The sequence below is a fragment of the Seriola lalandi genome, unplaced genomic scaffold (genome assembly GCF_002814215.2).
Source record: "Seriola lalandi dorsalis isolate HSWRI2012SDOR001 ecotype SW California unplaced genomic scaffold, Sedor1 jcf7180002055006, whole genome shotgun sequence".
NCBI classification, from domain to species: Eukaryota; Metazoa; Chordata; class Actinopteri; order Carangiformes; family Carangidae; genus Seriola; species Seriola lalandi.
In genome coordinates this window covers 336,147-353,889 of record NW_019525549.1, presented here as the reverse complement: position 1 = coordinate 353,889, position 17,743 = coordinate 336,147, and the positions used below count along the sequence as shown (strand labels likewise).

The 17,743-nt window shown below is 40.0% G+C and overlaps 1 protein-coding gene across 1 annotated transcript in view; it reads left to right on the top strand.

The window, feature by feature from the left end:
* Positions 1-17,743, top strand: part of tenm3 (teneurin transmembrane protein 3) — a 206,170-nt gene that overhangs the window by 114,336 nt on the left and 74,091 nt on the right. The window contains exons 14-18 of the mRNA XM_087171480.1: positions 1,256-1,282; positions 6,675-6,821; positions 12,908-13,038; positions 13,156-13,244; positions 17,307-17,426. Of these exons, the coding sequence (XP_087027606.1) occupies positions 1,256-1,282; positions 6,675-6,821; positions 12,908-13,038; positions 13,156-13,244; positions 17,307-17,426 (514 nt within the window). The remainder of the gene's footprint in view (positions 1-1,255; positions 1,283-6,674; positions 6,822-12,907; positions 13,039-13,155; positions 13,245-17,306; positions 17,427-17,743) is intronic.

Sequence of the window (17,743 nt, the reverse complement as noted above, 5' to 3'; positions counted from 1 at the left end):
CGCACAGAAACACACACACACACACACACACCCGCACGCACACTAGCCCCTTTTATACAGCTGTTTCAAGGCAGGAATGTTGTGTCTTTATTCTGCCTTGCCATTGGCCTTGAGAGTTCAACACACTGCAACTTAAGAAAACACATGCTGCAAATACTCACAACACAATGGAAGTGTTTCCAGCCGACACAAAAAAGTGATGGAGGGGCGTCCCCTGGCTCTCCCGGTAGAGGAAGCCGAGTCCTAACTGCAGCGGCCCGGGTCCGAGTCCGACCCATGGCCCTTTGCTGCATATCATCCTCTCTCTCTCTCTCTCTCTCACTGTCGCTATTGGAATTAAGGCAAAAAAAAAGAAAGTGTACCATGGAAACACTTCTGTATTTGCAGAAGAAATTGTTTGCGTTTGTCTATTTGCATGTGTTTTCTTAAGTGGCGGTGCGTTGAGCTCTCAGGGCCACCGTGCAATTCCTTATAAAAAGGTAGGGACATGGAATGGCAGGGCATTGTTGTTCCGACAATAAGCCGCCGGCAGAAGTATTCACAGAGCCAACACGGTGGGTCAGACGCTGATGTTGTCGTGTTACATGTCACGCCTCTGAATCTTGAACGCCAGCAGCATTACGGCGGCTTTGTTTGCTTCGGTGAGAACCGGCAAAGGAGGCGTAATGAGTGGTCTTCTTAACGGCATTATATCAGGATTTCTGTTGGAAAACAGCCACTGTCACACATGGAGAAGGACGCCGAGAGGATAACGACAGGAAGCTGAGGAGAAATCCATTAAAAGTGCTTAGCCAACAAACAGCTCGTGTGTTTGGATGGATTGTGTGGCTGGGGAGAGGATTGTTGCAGGCTTGTCCCCCCCCCCCCCCCCGTCTCCCCCATCTCCAACCATCACATTTACATCCCGTGTTAAAGTCTTCTGGAAACTGTGACCTCTCTGTAGAATTGTCTGCATATTCATTGAGTGGAAACAGCCCGGCCCATGGCAGCGCTCGAGGTGTTTGAGGTCTCAGATGAATTTGGTGATGAATAATACAGATCTTCTCTCTTTCTGTCTGTCTTTCTTTCCCTTTCTCTGATTCATTGAACATCTTTTAATTTTCTTCATTCACTTGCCTGGTGAATCACTCCTGTGAGCAGCTGATGGTGCTACTGGATAGTTTTTTTTTTGTTTTTTTACATGTCTTCTGCCTGTGTTTCTGGACTAAATTCTCTCTTTCTATCTTTTTCATTCTCTTTGCTTCCTTTCTTAAAGCTCACAATCCGGACATTAGAGTAAAAGGTACTGTACTCCTTTCTCTTCTTCTCCTCATCACTGGCTTTTTTCTCTTCCTCCCTTCATCCTTTGCTTTTCTCTTCATGTACTGTCGAGCTGTGGCTGCATCAGTGATAGGTTATTTTATTTATTTGTTTATCCAGAAAGGTTTTTTAATTTTGGATATCTGGAGTATATTATGTTTTTTCCTCTCATCCCCTCTATCATTTGCCAGCTCTGATGACATTAACCTTTACTGTGGATTTTAATATTGTCCTTAGCCAAATGTACAATGGCTTTATTTTCCTTTGCCTATAGAGTATGTATAGTATATTATAGGATATTATAGTATAGTTTAGAGTACGTATTTTTCTCTGTATATTGTCCAAGTAGCTTTATTTTTGTAGTTTTTGCATGCTGTGTCTTTGCCATTAATTTGAACACCTACTTAAGCCTCCCAGATTTCTTCTTTTCCATCAAAATTGCCAAAATGTCAAAATGTTTTGCTGAAAAAGTCAGAATTGAGTATTCAGCTATGTTGACCTCCAACATTAGATTTCTGGCTGTTTGTCGTGAATTGGTTTGACATTGAGGGCTTATATTTTAAGGTTTCTGTAAAGCTGTGTCACTGCAGTGAACCTCGAGAAGCAGGGCAGCGATCCAGTTTCCCTTGGTTGTCATACTATATAGTATATACTATATAGTATGTTGAAGCTGGATTAAAAAAACTGTTAGAAAACCACTTTGAAACACATATTTGACTGTTGTACTCTTGTAGATAGTGTATGATATGTTTGACATTGTAATGTTCTTAGTGGCTTGGGACAGATTGATAGTCCAGACATGTTATTACTTTTAGCAGACAAGGTCAGTACAAGCACAGAGAAAAATAACATTGAAAGTTTTTGATGTAGAATGAAATGCTGGCTCGGCTTTAAGCTCAGTTCTCCTGTGCTGTCCCTGTCATGTCTCTCTGCACAGTCGTATGCCTACATGTTTGTGAATCTGTACTGAAAACATTGTGTAATTGCAAGTATTTGAATGACTTTAAGCCTCCCTCTGTGCAGCGTGGGAATATCCTACAGAAGGAGCCAGAGTATTCATGTTCAGAGGCCATGCAGAATTGGACAAGGAAAAAAAAAAACATAGTAGATTATAAAGTGGCCTTCCTTTACATCATGAACTAAATACAGTTGCAGTCAAATTAGTTGGTAATTATTATTTGTAGCTGTAATTGCTAAAAGACCACTTCTTATTTATTGCATCCTGCTCATAAATGGTATGAATTTGGCAACATGAATGTCGGCCATAAGTTTCTGAAGAACTTTTCGAAGTCTCCTTGACATCTTTGTCAGCTGTTGAGGCGAGGAAACACAATTTTGGGAACACGATTTTGGGCAAAGCCTGAAGTTAAGGTTAAACGACCAAACAGCAACCACCACGGCAGAGAGCGCGATAAACTGAGGATATCTGTCAGTCAAATAACTAATGTCCCCAAATATTCTCCACCTCAGGCGTTAGAGAGAGAACTCTAGGGATACAGTTTTGCCTCAACATAAGGTGAGGGAATTTGCGAGAGACAGATTAAAAAAAGGAATGATGCAGAGGGTGGTTTATTCTTATTATATAAACAGATTTTTATAGAATTTTGTTTCCCAACTCTAACATCTATAAGATCTATACTTTTTCTCCACACTGACAGGAATTAACTTTCGGTGAGGAAATAATGAATCCTTTCATTTACTTTATTTAATGGCAAAAATAGTCAAACTTGTATGTTGAGTCTTTATTAAGGGCAATGGAACCAGCCTGTAAAATATAGACCAAATGTTTTTAATTGTAGAATTTGACACCTCCCAAAAGTGTTTAAAAAAGCCCAAATTCTCAGTGCCCTCAATAATAGTTGCCCTGAGCTGGACTTTTAAGTAAAACTCCCATTGTACTTTTTTCTCAGAGTCAGCGTGTAGTGATCACTAGAGAAACTACAGCTCATTGTGTGAGCTGCAGCTGGTAATTGCTGCTTGATCCTCCCTCAGCTAACCATTTCTGGATATTTATATCCATTTCCCACTTTTCTCCAACTTCTGTTTGACTGCAACTGTGTTATTTTCCATCTGAATTCTTTTATATTTAATGAAAAGCTGCTAAATCACAAACTTTGATTAGAGAAAAAGAATCTTTCTCTGGCTGATTTTTTAAAATGTAATTAGTGAAACTTTGATACATTAATATAAATATATTTATATTTTCTATCAGCTGCTTTCTGTCTTTCTTCCTTCTTGTGTGATTTGAATGTGAATGAAGACTGACGACAGGTTCTACTGCTGTTTCTCTCTCTACGATATTGTACTCCCCCGATCCCAGCTCTTTCCTCCTGCCCTCCTCTTCCTCTGGCTGCCATCTTCATCTGTCCATTACACAGAGTATATTTGGCAGTGCTGCTTTTGTTTCGATTTACTTTTTTTCCCTAATTTTCCTCCCTCTCTCCCTCGTGCCCTCTCCTATTCTCAGGATATAAAGGTAATTCATGCCAAAGACTTAATAAAGGCCTTACTGTCCCAGAATACAACCACTTCACACTCTGCTTCATTAACTTTGATTTACATTGATTCTGATTTATTCTGATCCATCTTATTTTTCCTGTCTTTTCCTTTTTTTTCTCACTTTTTGTCTTTCAGTCTTTAACAACACTCAGTATATCTGTTTTTTTTTGTTTGTTTGTTTGTTTTTTTATCTCGTTGTATTGTGTTATACTTCTACAGTCTCGCTTTTTTATTTGTCTTGTTTGTTTTTCTGGTTACATCATTATTGTCCCGGTCTCAGATTCTCACACACAAAACACGAACAGTACAGATGAAGGTGCACGCAAAGCACATACACATAAAAAAAATGGAAATGCACGCACACGTACACACACAGACAGACGCATACCCAAGGTGTGTTTTGTCTTGCATCCACAAGCCTGATATATATATATATATGTGTGTGTGTGTTAAATTAGCCAGCTGCCCTCTGTCTCTCTGTCTTCCTTCTATCTGCCTTCACTTTCCTGCCTCTCTCTGTTTCTCTTTCCCCCCCGCTCACCATCTGTCCTCCATCCCTCGTTGTGTCTCTCCAGCTAGGCTATGCTTGGTTCTGATACTCACTGTTTATTAATCAGTCTACCTGATTGCCGGCCTCACTGTCTATTCTGTGAGTGAGGAATGTCAAACAAAGGCATAAAGTATAGCCTTCGGAGGCATGCAGTCCAAACCACCCTGTCCTCCCTATACTTTGTGCGCTGTGTATCTGTCTACCTGTTGTGTTTTCACATGGATTTTAACCTGTGATTTTTTTTTTTTTTTTTTTTTCACCGACTAGAAGAAAAAAGAGGAGTTGCTGTCTTTGTCAGCTCGCCGGGGGTTAAATTCCCCTCGGATCTGGTTAGACTTCACTCGGACCGATAAACGTTAATAACATTTTTAACATCCAAGGTTTTGCTTTTCAACTTTGGAATTTTTGGTTTGTTTGTATGCCCTGTTTTTCTTCATCATATTATGCAACAATAACATCTTCTTTCTTTGTTTACAGATGAAAAAATATATCATTTTGATTTAATTTCTAATTGAAGTCATGCAGCACACAGTAGCCACTTTGGCTTGAGGCAATTTTAGTGGTTCATGTGAAACTACAACATCAGTGCATTTCACCGAAGGCTGTCTGTCTGTCAATCTGTGTCCCTCACATGTGGGTTAATGTATTGATCTGTCTTATATGTCTGCCGATCTGTCTTTCAGTCTGTCAGTCCATTTGTTGGAGAGAGGTCCATCACACAGGGCCATATGCCTTTATACACATCAGGATTTTGAAGTCTGGTCATTTTGGACTGAAGCTACTGACAGCTAGCATTTTGTGCTGACAGGCAATTTGTTTAAACTTTAAAAAAAAAAAAATAAAAAAAACTTTTATTCATGCCAAAAACAGATATTTAGTATTTCCTTTGAGAAGTGAAAAAAGCTTCTGAAACAGCATTTCGACCTCGTGGGGAAAGTAAAACACACACAGTAAACCCCAGTATCTTTATAAAGCCGGGAACACAACTATAGTGAAGGTGTCAGTGTTATGTCATGTTGCTGGTATGATGTCAATATGACATCAACAGGTCTTTTCTCTATCTATTTTTGCAATGATGGATATTTAGATGTGATGCGGAAGGTTATTTACATACCACTTGCATATGTCGTTGTGCTGTTCGGCTGGAGCAGATGTGCGTATAGCCAGTATACATTCACGTCACTACAGTTTCACACATTATCACTGGACAGTTGCAGGTGTCGGTTAAACATGATGGGAAGAATAATAAGAATGACATGAAGCTGTTGCACTGGTATGAGCTGGCTTTTGCTCTTAGACGTTTCCACAAAAATAAATAGCTGCAGTTTTTAAGCCTAAAGCCACTTTACGCCCAGCTGTCTCTCAGCCCACACCCACACCCCAAACAGCCAGTGTACCAACTCTACAACTGTTAGCTGACTGTGTGTTCGTGTTCAGCTCAGCCTCTGACTGAACTCACAACTTTGTTATTTCCCTCTCTCTCTCTCTCTCTCTCTCTCTCTTCCTCTCGTCTCTTTACGTTTCATTGAACAGATTGAAAAAGCCCCAGAATTTCTGCGAATTTTTTCCTCCAGTTGAAACATATTGAACTTGCACAGAAGCTTCAATTTACACCGCCCCCTCCAATTATGTGTGTAATGGCATAATTCCATTGACTTTGTATACAGCAGTACACAGGAATAGATTTTTTTGCATCGTGGATTTTCTACCTGTGATGTGTTTAAAACTGCTAAATTCTTCAAGAAAACAAGTTTGTTTGACACGCTGCTTTCACACAGTCACTGTAGACGGTGTTTTATTTTAACCAGAATTGATGAGAAAGGAACTGGACTTAAAATGACCTAAACTGACCTCTCTGTCCTAATCTTCTAACTTCATTTACACCACAAACAACGTCTGTCACAATACACAAGTCTTCCACAATACACAAGTCTTCCACAATCTGCCCTTGATATAATGAGTATGGATTATTTCTTGATTTATTTCTAGACCACACCAGGTCTGTTTGTTTCTGTTAACGTCAGTGTGGTGTGGAAGGATTTCATTCAGCAGTGGAGATTTATTTTCTCATGATTGTCTCAGTGCTGTTTCAGAGGCTTTTCCGAGCTGAGAGGGAAACACTGAATATGTTGCATTTTTGGCTTGAAAATGATCGGATATGAAAACATTGATCACTCTCATCGTTCAGAGCTCCAGTACATCACCTCCCTTCAAAAATGTAAATGGGTTTAAACCTATTTCACGCCCTGTCGGCCAGCCGTGACCCCATCCTGCTCACTCACATTGCTCTAACTTTTCTAACTGTGTGTTTGTTCCCTGTGCCCAGAGGGTTGTCCAGGACTCTGCAACAACAATGGACGATGCACTCTGGAGGCCAGTGGCTGGCACTGCATCTGCCAATCAGGATGGCGCGGGGCCGGGTGTCACGTAGCCATGGAGACTCTCTGTACTGACGGAAAGGACAATGAAGGAGGTATATTTGTGTACATACACTAAAAGAGTGTGCAGATAGATGGTTCAGTAGTTTGACGAGTGTATTTGTTTGATGGATGGATGAACATGTCGTAAGGATAATGAAAAATATTGGTGGGGACAGGGTGCACATTAACCACATGTCCAATCAGGAGCTTAGATGGTGAGAGGGAGAGAGAATTAGCAGTTAGTAGGTTATTCAGGGTTGAGTTCAGTCTTAAAATTCATTCCACGCTGTAGAAAGAGGTATGAGGTAAGAGGGATTTCGAGAGTCACTGATTTTATGCAGATATGAAGAGAACTGAGAAAAAATAAAAATCCTCTCACAACATTCCCACACCAAGTAAAACAGCAAAGGACCAAAGGGCCAGTGTCATTGCAGTACGGTATTCTGCAGAATTCTCTAAACTTCCAAAATGAAATGTTCAGGACATTTGCCCACTTCCAAATCTTACTGATTTATTTTACAGCACACATCTGCATTAATAACTCAAGGTAATCATGATTCCATGTGTTAAACAATCTTTTAAACCGGGACTAATTTCCACAGCAATGATATACATTCCCTCTGTGTAGCTCCATGTTGGATCGCTCAGCAGGACGGGTGTTATGTTGTTGAGGTTTAGTGGTAGTAAACCTTTGGTGAAGTCAGTAGTCTTCCAGCATGCTCTGAGCCACCTTTCTTGTGTTATTCTTCGTTATTGTCGTTGTGCCCTGACTAGCATCCACTAAAGCCTGTCGTCAACTAACATTATGGTCTGTCCCGTCTTTATAACACCACAAACCCAAACATGGTGTCAGAAGTGGACCACTGATTTAGTGATTTAGGCTCTGCTTGTATATTGTTTGTTTTGGTTTGGTGAAGCTAACTATACTGCAGCAGCAGGAGTGAATAGCCATAGGCCACGATCCTCACCAGCTGCGATCACGCTCAGTGGCAATCTAAGTGTGAACTGGGAAATCTGGAATACAAAGATTATGTCCTAGCAACAGGGCGGGTGAAAAAGCCGATGGGCATCGAGGCGGCAATTCTGAGGAGAGTTATTTGTGCGGAGTGTCAACATGTCTGAGAGACACGGAAAGAATAGAGTTTTGTGACTTGGCTCAGGGAGAAAGCCTCTATATGGGAATATGAAACCTAAGGAGATGAATGAATCATGCACTAAATAGTTATCGCTATGGCTACTTAGGACACAGAAAATTGTTAAGGGGAAAACTTATGACACTGGCTCAAATGATCAGCCTGTCCTACAGAGTCTGAAGAAACTAGAACCTAATGGCACCCACATCTGCTGTGAGGTTGCTCAAGGGAGCTGCCGTGGCCCATCATTATTCTCACCTTACATGCTGCCACTTGATGACATCGTCTGAGAGCACAATGTATGTTTCCATAGTTACACTGATGCCACACAACTGTACATCTCTGCTGAGCCAAATGATGCTGCAGCTGTAAACCCCATTACCACTTCTCTTCTAGCAATAAATAAATGGATGAAAATCATTTCCTAAAGTCAAATTGGGACAAAACTGAAATCCTACTAGTCGGCCCTAAAACAAAAAGAGAAATGCTGTTTAAGAACCTGGGGAAACAAATTCCATGAATATAAATCTGTGATTACAAGTCTTGGTTTTATCTCAGATCTAAGCTTCAAGTCCCACATCACCAAGGTGACAAAAAATTTTTCCACCTTAGACGCAGCTAAAGTACGGCCATTTATAATCACAACATTTTTCTTTTTTTCTTCAATTTCTTTTTCAATTTATTAGATCTTGTTATCATTAAGTGGGTGTTTTATTTTTCATTTCCTTTTCCATTAATCAATGTTTTTAACATGTTTTATGTTATGTCTTTTCCATGTGTTGTATGACAGGTGCTATACAAATAGGTTATTAATATTATTTCTTTAATACTCATACCAAGGGCTTGCTATCATTAGGGGAGTGTGTTGTGCAAGGCAGCAAATACGAACTGGATTTTAAAGTTGTAAATACAACAGTGGCCCATGTGAGAGGAGGTGGGGCTCTTACACTTCACCATCTGTGTGTGATGGGCTCAACACAGTGGACGACAGCCTCACCACGCCTCTCACCAGAAGTGCATCTCTGAAGTCATCAGAGCGTATCACGATGTGTTCAGTAATCCTGTGGAGGCTTTCCCCAGAGAGCTCCACTTTGAGTTGAACCCAGCGGTTCAGCCGGTGCACTCTGCACCAGGCAATGTCCCGGTGGCCATGAAAGAAGCTGTGAAGGCTCAGCTCCACAGGGGTCACATCACGTCAGTCAGCGAGCCCACGGTTTGGGTCAAGCGATATGGTCATAGTCATAAAGAGCAGAAAAGCTGCGCGTATGTTTGCAGCCGTACCACCTCAACCAGGCGCTCAGGCGTTCACATTACATCACGGCCACGCTGGAGGATGTTCTGTGTAAGGAAGGCCCTCTTACAATGACAGTGTCACTGCGTTTGAAGACGGCCCTGTCAGTCAGATTACTGATGTAGACAAATCATAGCATGGAAAACAAGACTTTAAACAAAAGATGAACTGCAGTATCTATAGTTATATATAGTCAGGATGCATTAAAGGATTTGTAAGTTTTGCTATTGCTACATAGCCAATGTGAGAATTAGCAGCTGTTTACTTACCAGTCTAGAAGAAACATTGACAGTTAAGCTCTTCATTCCTGACTCACCAACAGCTGTCTCCAGAGGTGTAAACAAACACCAATGTTAACTCTTGTTCTGCTTCTTTTTCTAGCACTTATTTTCTTCTACTGTTAGCATGTTAACCAGCTAGCCATTGTGTGGCTGGACTGTCTCATCACTTTCCGATACCAAGTCACTGTAGCGTCCATTGTACCCTGAAGAAGCAGCGTTGTTCGAGGGACATATTAAAACCTCTTGTATTGTAAACACTTGATGCTGAAGCTCTTGCGAAGCGACCATTAACACCACCCGCTCCCAGCAGGAAACACCATCCCTACGTGTTAGCAACCAGAGTTTATCACGGTGAAAGTAAAATGACTTGCCTACTCGCTTCACTTCATTAAACAATGGTTCCAAAATGGCAAGATTAAATAAAAACAAAAACATTTTGTCGTGCATTGCATAGTTTGGCATGTGTTACAAAGACCAGCTGCCACCTGTTTGCTCCAGACTGGTATTCTGGTTGATTTTTAGCAGGAGTGCCCCCTCTTCTTTCGCTTTCCCTCTTCTTTCCCTCCTGTACTCACCTCAGCACCACTTCCTCATCAGTACACTCTGATAACATTATTCTGCAGAAAGGTTCTGGTTCATGACTGGACCTCGTATGCATGCTGACCGGGGCGGGGGTTTAGGGCTACACGGAGCCGCTCAGGTTTCCCGGCTGCTCTGGAACTGCAGGGCAGCGGAGAAGCTCTTCCAATACACTGAGCCTCGCCTCCATTACAGCAAATAAACTACTTTTATTACATGTATCATTATTACATATTAAGGAGGCAGAGGAAGAACTAAACATGAGACACACCGAGCAGAGAGAGCAGGAGAGAGGGAGGGAGAGAGAGAAGTAGTCGCTAAGGCTAGCAATAAAAGCCCTCTTAAGAAGTAAAGGGTTTCTATGCTAGAGAGCTTTTAATTTGAAATGATTAGATGAAGTGTTGAGTTTGTATTAACATGTAATGTAGTAACTTTAACACTGCAAACAGGAGCTAATGGGGGAAACTCCAACTCTGTCACATGGTATTCGGCTGACCAATGGTCGAATAATGAGCAGTCAGTCAGGCAGGGAAATTCTCAGTTATAGGGCCAGTTGTGGTCCAGCCAAAAAAAAAAAAAAGTAAAAGGAATGAAAAAAACATGAATCTGGGTCATCCAGTGGGTGAGTGGTTAAGGCATATACCACATAACCACAATGTCTATGGTTTGATTCCTGGCCGAGTCAGACCCCCCCTCACTCTCTGCCCTGCATGGTTTCCTGTCTCTGCAGGCTGTAAAATGTTCAATTCAAGCAACATGCCAAAAAAATAATCTTTAAACAACTGTAAATGATGAAGTGGCTACTCTGCTGCTACCTGCTGTGAGCTGCTCATCGACGTGTAGCGGGTCTTAACTTACATACAGCATAGTGTATGTACAAACTGCTTCTAAATAAAATACTGAACATGTAGTATCAGCCTTAATGTGTAGCTGAAAGGCCGTTGAGCACCGATTTGAATTGGAAATGAGCCTCAATGTTCAGAAGGCTCTGGTACAATCTTTTAAATATAAGCGGTAGAGTTCCCAACAAGAAACTTGCAGTTGTAAACTTCTATGGGAAGAACTGAAACCTTGAAGTAAAAAAAAAAAAAAAAAATGACATGGACAGAGACAAAGTTGAAGAGTTATTAACAGCACAAAACATCAGGTATCAGTGGATTCACCCTACAAGCAAAGCTCTGAGCCGCAGTGTACAACCCTAAAACCAGGAGAGCAGTGTTAACGGGAACAGTGGAGAGGAAAGATTAGAAAGAAATGAACATTAGACAGAAGAGTCAGGGAGAGGACGGGCTTTACTGTATGTGTGTGTGTGTGTGTGTGTGTGTGTGTGTGTGTGTGCGTGCGTGTTTAGTGGGAGTACATTTTTTGTTTAACCAGAAACAGCTGTTTTATCGCTATCTTCAAAGCTACCAGACTCCACTGACAAAAACATTTTACCTCACAGAACACGGGATTTGCTGATCCTCCACGGCCCCGATCGGTCAGTTTGTTTGTGTATTTGTGTGACTTTCAGTGGTGGCTCCACTATACAGATGTTTTAAAACACACACAGCTGTTTCTGGTTTAACCAAAAGGGTTTTACTCTGTAACAGAAAAGGTCTATTTCTCTAGGAACCCTTGCCATAATGTTGTCAGACAATTGTTTTAACAATCTGGACATGTCAGTGGCAAAAACAAGCACCCCCCCCCCCGTAGTCTTTGTTTGTGTGCACATTCATTCGTGCGTGCGTGCGTGCGTGCGTGCGTGTGTGCGTGCATGCATTTAATATCAGTCCCTGGTGCCTGTTCCCCAGATGTACAAATGGCTTTTATAAACTAACTGAGACAAATGGCAGTCAAGATTTTATTACCTTACATACCTCTTTCAGTCCTTCCATTTCTCCAGCTGTCTCTCCACTCCACTCATCTCTTCTCCTCTCTTCCTCCCTGTCCCCCACTTATCCCTCCCTCCCACTCTAATCCCTCTTTTTTCATCATTCCATCCCTGCCTCTCATCATTTACATTAGAGGACTTTGTCCTTTTTTCTCCCCTTTTCTCTCTGTCTTTATTCTTCTTGGCCAACCCTGTTTCCTTGCAGTCACATTTATAAAGCACTAATGTGCAACAGAAAATGCAGCCAGATTACATTTTCTATCAACATCATGAATATATCCACTTATAGTTACTTGGTTAATGTTTGAGAAAGATCCTGGTCTGCTTTGTGACTCAGACACAATGTGTTTATTCACATTTAATCAAAACCACAATCTTTTCCAAACCTCAGCCAGGGGGCGCTTTCACAAAGACAGACTTTGACTCTCAGGTAAAACAAACAGTCAGACCTCAGACTGACTGAGTCTAAATTCATCTGTTGCACAAAGCAGTTTAGTGATAGACTATCTCAAGCTGGACTGTGGTACAATGAAGTCTGGGTAAATTAAGGATGTTTTACTAGAAAAGTGAAATAATAAAGAGAAATATCTGAATTGAAAAAAAAATTGCTGCAGTCTCTAAAACTCTTTCCCTTGTCTTTGCTCTCTCCATAAAAACGTTAGCATACCACAAATCATGAGCCATGTTTTCCTGTTTTGTGTTGTTGGGTGCTACTGGTCATTGATTGTTCCCATGGTAACATTAGTTTTAGGACTGAGTTAGTCTGGGGGTAAGGTGCATTAGACAAAGACAGACCAGTCTGAAATATGTTTGTGAAACTTGCCCCAGAGGTTCTGTAGCCCGACCACAGACAGGACTGTGGGTGTGGACCCTGGTCTCTGGTGCGACGATACTTTTCCTATCATCCATTTGACATCCTTCTGCATTTCCAATCCTTCCCTCTCATGTTTGAGAATATTATAACTTGGTATGTATCTTTCAGATGGCTTGGCTGACTGCATGGATCCAGACTGCTGTTTGCAGCCCTCCTGTCAGAACCAGTTGTACTGCAAGGGGTCACCTGACCCAGGGGAAGTGCTCAGCCAGTCTCTATCCTCATTGGCCCCTCAGCAGGTAATGAGCTCCAATTGCAAATTATTTCCTGATACAACCTGACATTACTTTGCAGTATAGGAGCAGTGACAGGAATCAGCACTTGTCTATCTACTTATTTCCTTTTATTTTACTTAGGCTGCGAGGTCTTTCTACCAACGCATTCACTTCCTGGTTGGTCCTGAGTCCACTCATGTTATCACTGGAGACAGTCCTTTCAACAGAAGGTAATTGTGTTTTATTTTATTTTATGTTATTCATTTTAATTAATTTTATATAGTTTTTTTTCTGAATTCTGGACTTATAGCAACATCAGTACAGCAGCTTGATTGGTCATAAATCCACACTTTAATCAAATATTTCACACCATTGGAGATGAAAGTCAAAGGCTGCAGTCGAAAACTCGAAAAGGTGTTCTCCTCGACCTCAATGGAAAACATCATTAGGGTCAAGGAAAGATGTGAAGGAGAATTCATAATGACTTTGCAAAAGAATCTGACTGCACTTACACAAGATTTTTTTTTTTTTTAACCAACTTCATTTATAACACGTGGATGATAAATCCTCCTTCCTAACAACAAAAACAAAAAAAACACGATTGAAATGTTGAAATAAGATGGCATGACAGAAATAAACATGTAGAGAATTGAGCCGAATAAACAACATTTATGTAATATATTGATATAATAATAATCTTTATTTATAGAGTACTTTTCAAAAACTATGTTGCAAAGCGCTTGACAGAGACAGCAACAAAAAATAGAATCAATAAAATCAATTCAATTCAATTCAAAGAGAAGAAAAACAGATAAAACTATCAAGTGTACCAAAACAGTGTAATTTTAAGAGAAATGAACCAATTCAAGGGAACGGAAAACCAGGATCAGCTGTATGTATATAGTACATTGCTATGATGATGATATTGTTAACTATAAATTCAATATGCTTGTTAAAGATGACGACTGCAGCCCAGGTTTCCTGTGCAGTTTTTCAATGCAGTGGATAACTGGGTTAAACTTGGGGTTTTAATACTACTTTAGTGAGTGACTGGTTAAGACGGTGAGTGAAAGATCTCCAAACCTACAGAAGGAAGATATTTTCTTTTTAAAATGTAAGTCATATTTAGTATAAGGTTGCAGTTGCCTACATCTGTTATGTGCTGAACGTTCTTCTGTACAAACACTGTTGTTTTTCATCACAGTGGGATCATGGATAATTTGTGTCTTTTTCTTTTCAATGTTATCTTCTATAGTGGTGATTGTTTGATTCATAACGTGTCTGCCCGCAGGTCATAGCTCACCCTACTTTGATTTACCATAATATGAGCAGTTGCAGGTTGGCTTTGCTCTCTGTCTGGATTGATATAATAGAACGAGTAGGATCACAATACAGGAACTTAAGGTCTGCTATTTTTCCTTGCCAAAAGCCATTTCTGCCCACATCTGCCTCAGACATAACATTCATTAAATATGATAAGAGAGAAAGAAGGTGTCAGTCGGCAAAATATAGAGAGTGAAAGGCATGGCTACTGACAGGGAAGAAACATGATGGCAATTCTATTCAGCCATTTTTCTGCTTTTGTCACATTTTTTATGCTATCCTGAATGTTTCATTAGAGCAGAGGGCCACAACCCTATGATAAAAATGTCCTGTATTTCCATAATGGAATGGACCTGCAACCTTATAATAAAAATGCTTTATTAGATGACCTTAAAACAGTATTGAGTTTGTGTGTGTGTGTGTGTGTGTGTGTGTGTGTGGGTGGATTGTTGGAAGGTTTTAAAAAATGGAGTAAACATATAGACATATAGACCATTTATACCTGGTTTCCTGGTTTCATCAGTGTGATACACACACACACACAAACACACACACACACATACACACACACAGACACAAACACACAGTTGTTTTTGTGCCATGAACATCATGAATCATAGTCTGATCTTGAGCATCTCAAAAAAAACCTCTATGGATGGTCTTTTCTTCATCCTGTGTGGTTGATACAGAATAGTTATTAAATCCTGTGTTAATACTGTATGACAATTGCACTAATGTGACACATCTGGCAACAGGGTAACCCATAGACACGTACATGATTTTATTACAAATATACTGTAATATCTAGAATGAATGGGCTGTAATCTGTTTTATTCATTCACATGCAGTGCATTATACACATTTACATAAAGGCTCTGTCTGCTAGAAATTATGTTTATAACAAAACTGTGACAGATAATATGTTTTGTAGGAGTTTTACAGCAGTGTTAAATGCTGTAATCAGTGCATAATTTACTGATTTTTTGTTTTGTTTTCTCTCACAGAAAAAAAGTTCACAGTGACACAGACACAATGTGCTTATTTGCGTTAAACAAAAGTTTACTGTTACTTTTTTTTTTTTTGTGAACAAACAGAAAGTGACATAGAGGACATTTGTGACCATAAAACATAATGGACACTCGTGGGTGTGTGTGTGTGTGATAGGGTGTTCTAATGAATGTTGACCATACACAATAATAACAATAATAATAACAACAATAATAATAATAATAATAATAATAGGCAGCTATTATTATTATTATTATTATCATTATTATTATAGCTACCTATTATGGCTGTTATTATTATTATTATTATTATTATTATTATTGTACATGATTAACTCATTAGAACATCTGAGGTCTGTTACTTTATTTGTTCACGCAGGTAAATTTTGTTTGCAGTAAAAGCCATTATCACATTAAGTATCACCAGTCTTACACATGGACATAATAATGTGCACTGGTAATAATAATCATAATAATTATAATAATAATGATAACAATGATATATAATAATAGTATTGTCTGTGTACACATAAATACAAAGACAATAGTAATAATACTAGTAATAATAATAATATATGATAATAATAATAATAATAATAATATAATAATAATGAAATAATATATAATAATGATAATCATGATGATAATGATCATACCCCCCCCCCATCTTACCTGTTGTTATAAGAGGTGACACAAGTGCAGTTCCAGTACAAAGCAAGTGCAACTCGACACACCAGCCGCCACACCTGTCATGTTGACGCTGTGGTAGCGTCACAGCCTCAAATGTAAAAAGGCATAAAGTTGGGTTTGGGTTTGCTCTGACCCATGACTGCTCACGGTGACAAAGTCTGTCCACAGACATACAAACACCTGGCAAACCACCTCTGTGGTCCTTCTCCCTGTAGCCGGTGTCTTCAGCACCACGTGAGACTGGTGAAAATGCACTGTGCAACCTGATCATCATAAGCTCAGCTGCACTGTCTACCCAGAGCAGCAGGTGGGTTCATTTGGAACCAAACAGGCAGAAGATTAATGGTCTTGCATTCAGCGCACATGGCATTGTGATTGTGTGACTGAGTGAGTCAGACATTCTTCAGCCAGTGTTGTTATTACTTGTATGGTTATAGACTAATAACTGGGGCGGATTCTGCTCTATTTTAGAATATATCTGATTCAGTGAGTAAAGCCTCCATCTGATATTGTTTATTTTTATCATGTTATTTTTATACCAGATCTCTACCTACAGAAATAATCCCATTGTGGTTTGGGAATACTTCATTAAACAGGCTGTAAAACCTGCAGTAAATTCTGTCTGTCTCTGTTTCATTAGTCTCTTCTTCCATTTGTTCAGTGTTTCAGAGTTACAACACTACCTTGAACTGTTACATTAACTAATGGGGACAACAAAATCAATAGATTCTACATATTATCCATGATATGTACTGTGTATATATACTGTATATCATAATAATGAGAGAAGACAAAGAAGACAAATTCCAATGAATGACATTGTTATTGACTCGAATGCGGCTCATGAATACAGTGCTGTGGTGCAGTCGAGCCGCCAGTACTGGAGTAACATCAGTTCTCCCGCTCTCACAGCTCAGCAGTTAGCACAACAGTGTCTGTTTCAACTGATGTCTCAGTGCACTCTGCAGTATCCTTAAACAGAGTAATAGTGATGATAAGAAAGGCTGTGGTGTGTGTGTGTGTGTGTGTGTGTGTGTGTGTGTGTGTGTGTGTGTGTGTTTTACCCAGCCACAGGAGCTCAAGTCAAAGACACAACGGGGTCTGTTCTATACTTGATGGTTCAGTTTGCTCAGTTAATTACAGTAAAAAAAAAAATCATTGTAATTTCTTTTGTATAGTATTACTGCTATTTATTTGTATTTTGTATATGTTGCATATTGCAATGTAGTAATGAAGTTAACCTCTCTCTACCATCTCTCTCTCTCTCTACAGCTTGGTGTCGATAATCAGAGGTCAGGTGTTGACAGCCGACGGCACACCTCTGATTGGAGTCAATGTGACGTTTGTTCACTATGCTGAACACGGATACACTGTAACACGCAAGGATGGCATGTGCGTATTTATTTATTATTCATATTGTGTATTGTGTAACCTTGTCTTTTCTATATGCACCTTGCATCCTCCCTCCCCAAAACTATTTCACCTGGCCCTTCCTTTATTTATAAAAGCAGATGTTATTACTTCTCAGTTCACTAAATGGAACACTGAACTACCAAAGGCTATCGGGACCAGAACTGATGAAGACTCTGATTGCACATCTGTAACAGCCATAGCTATCGAGGGAATGAGTGAATCTCCGTAGCAGTAACAAGACCGAGTGGGGGAGCCACGGATGCTTGTGCGTTCCAAAATCAGCCGTGGAGCCCAAA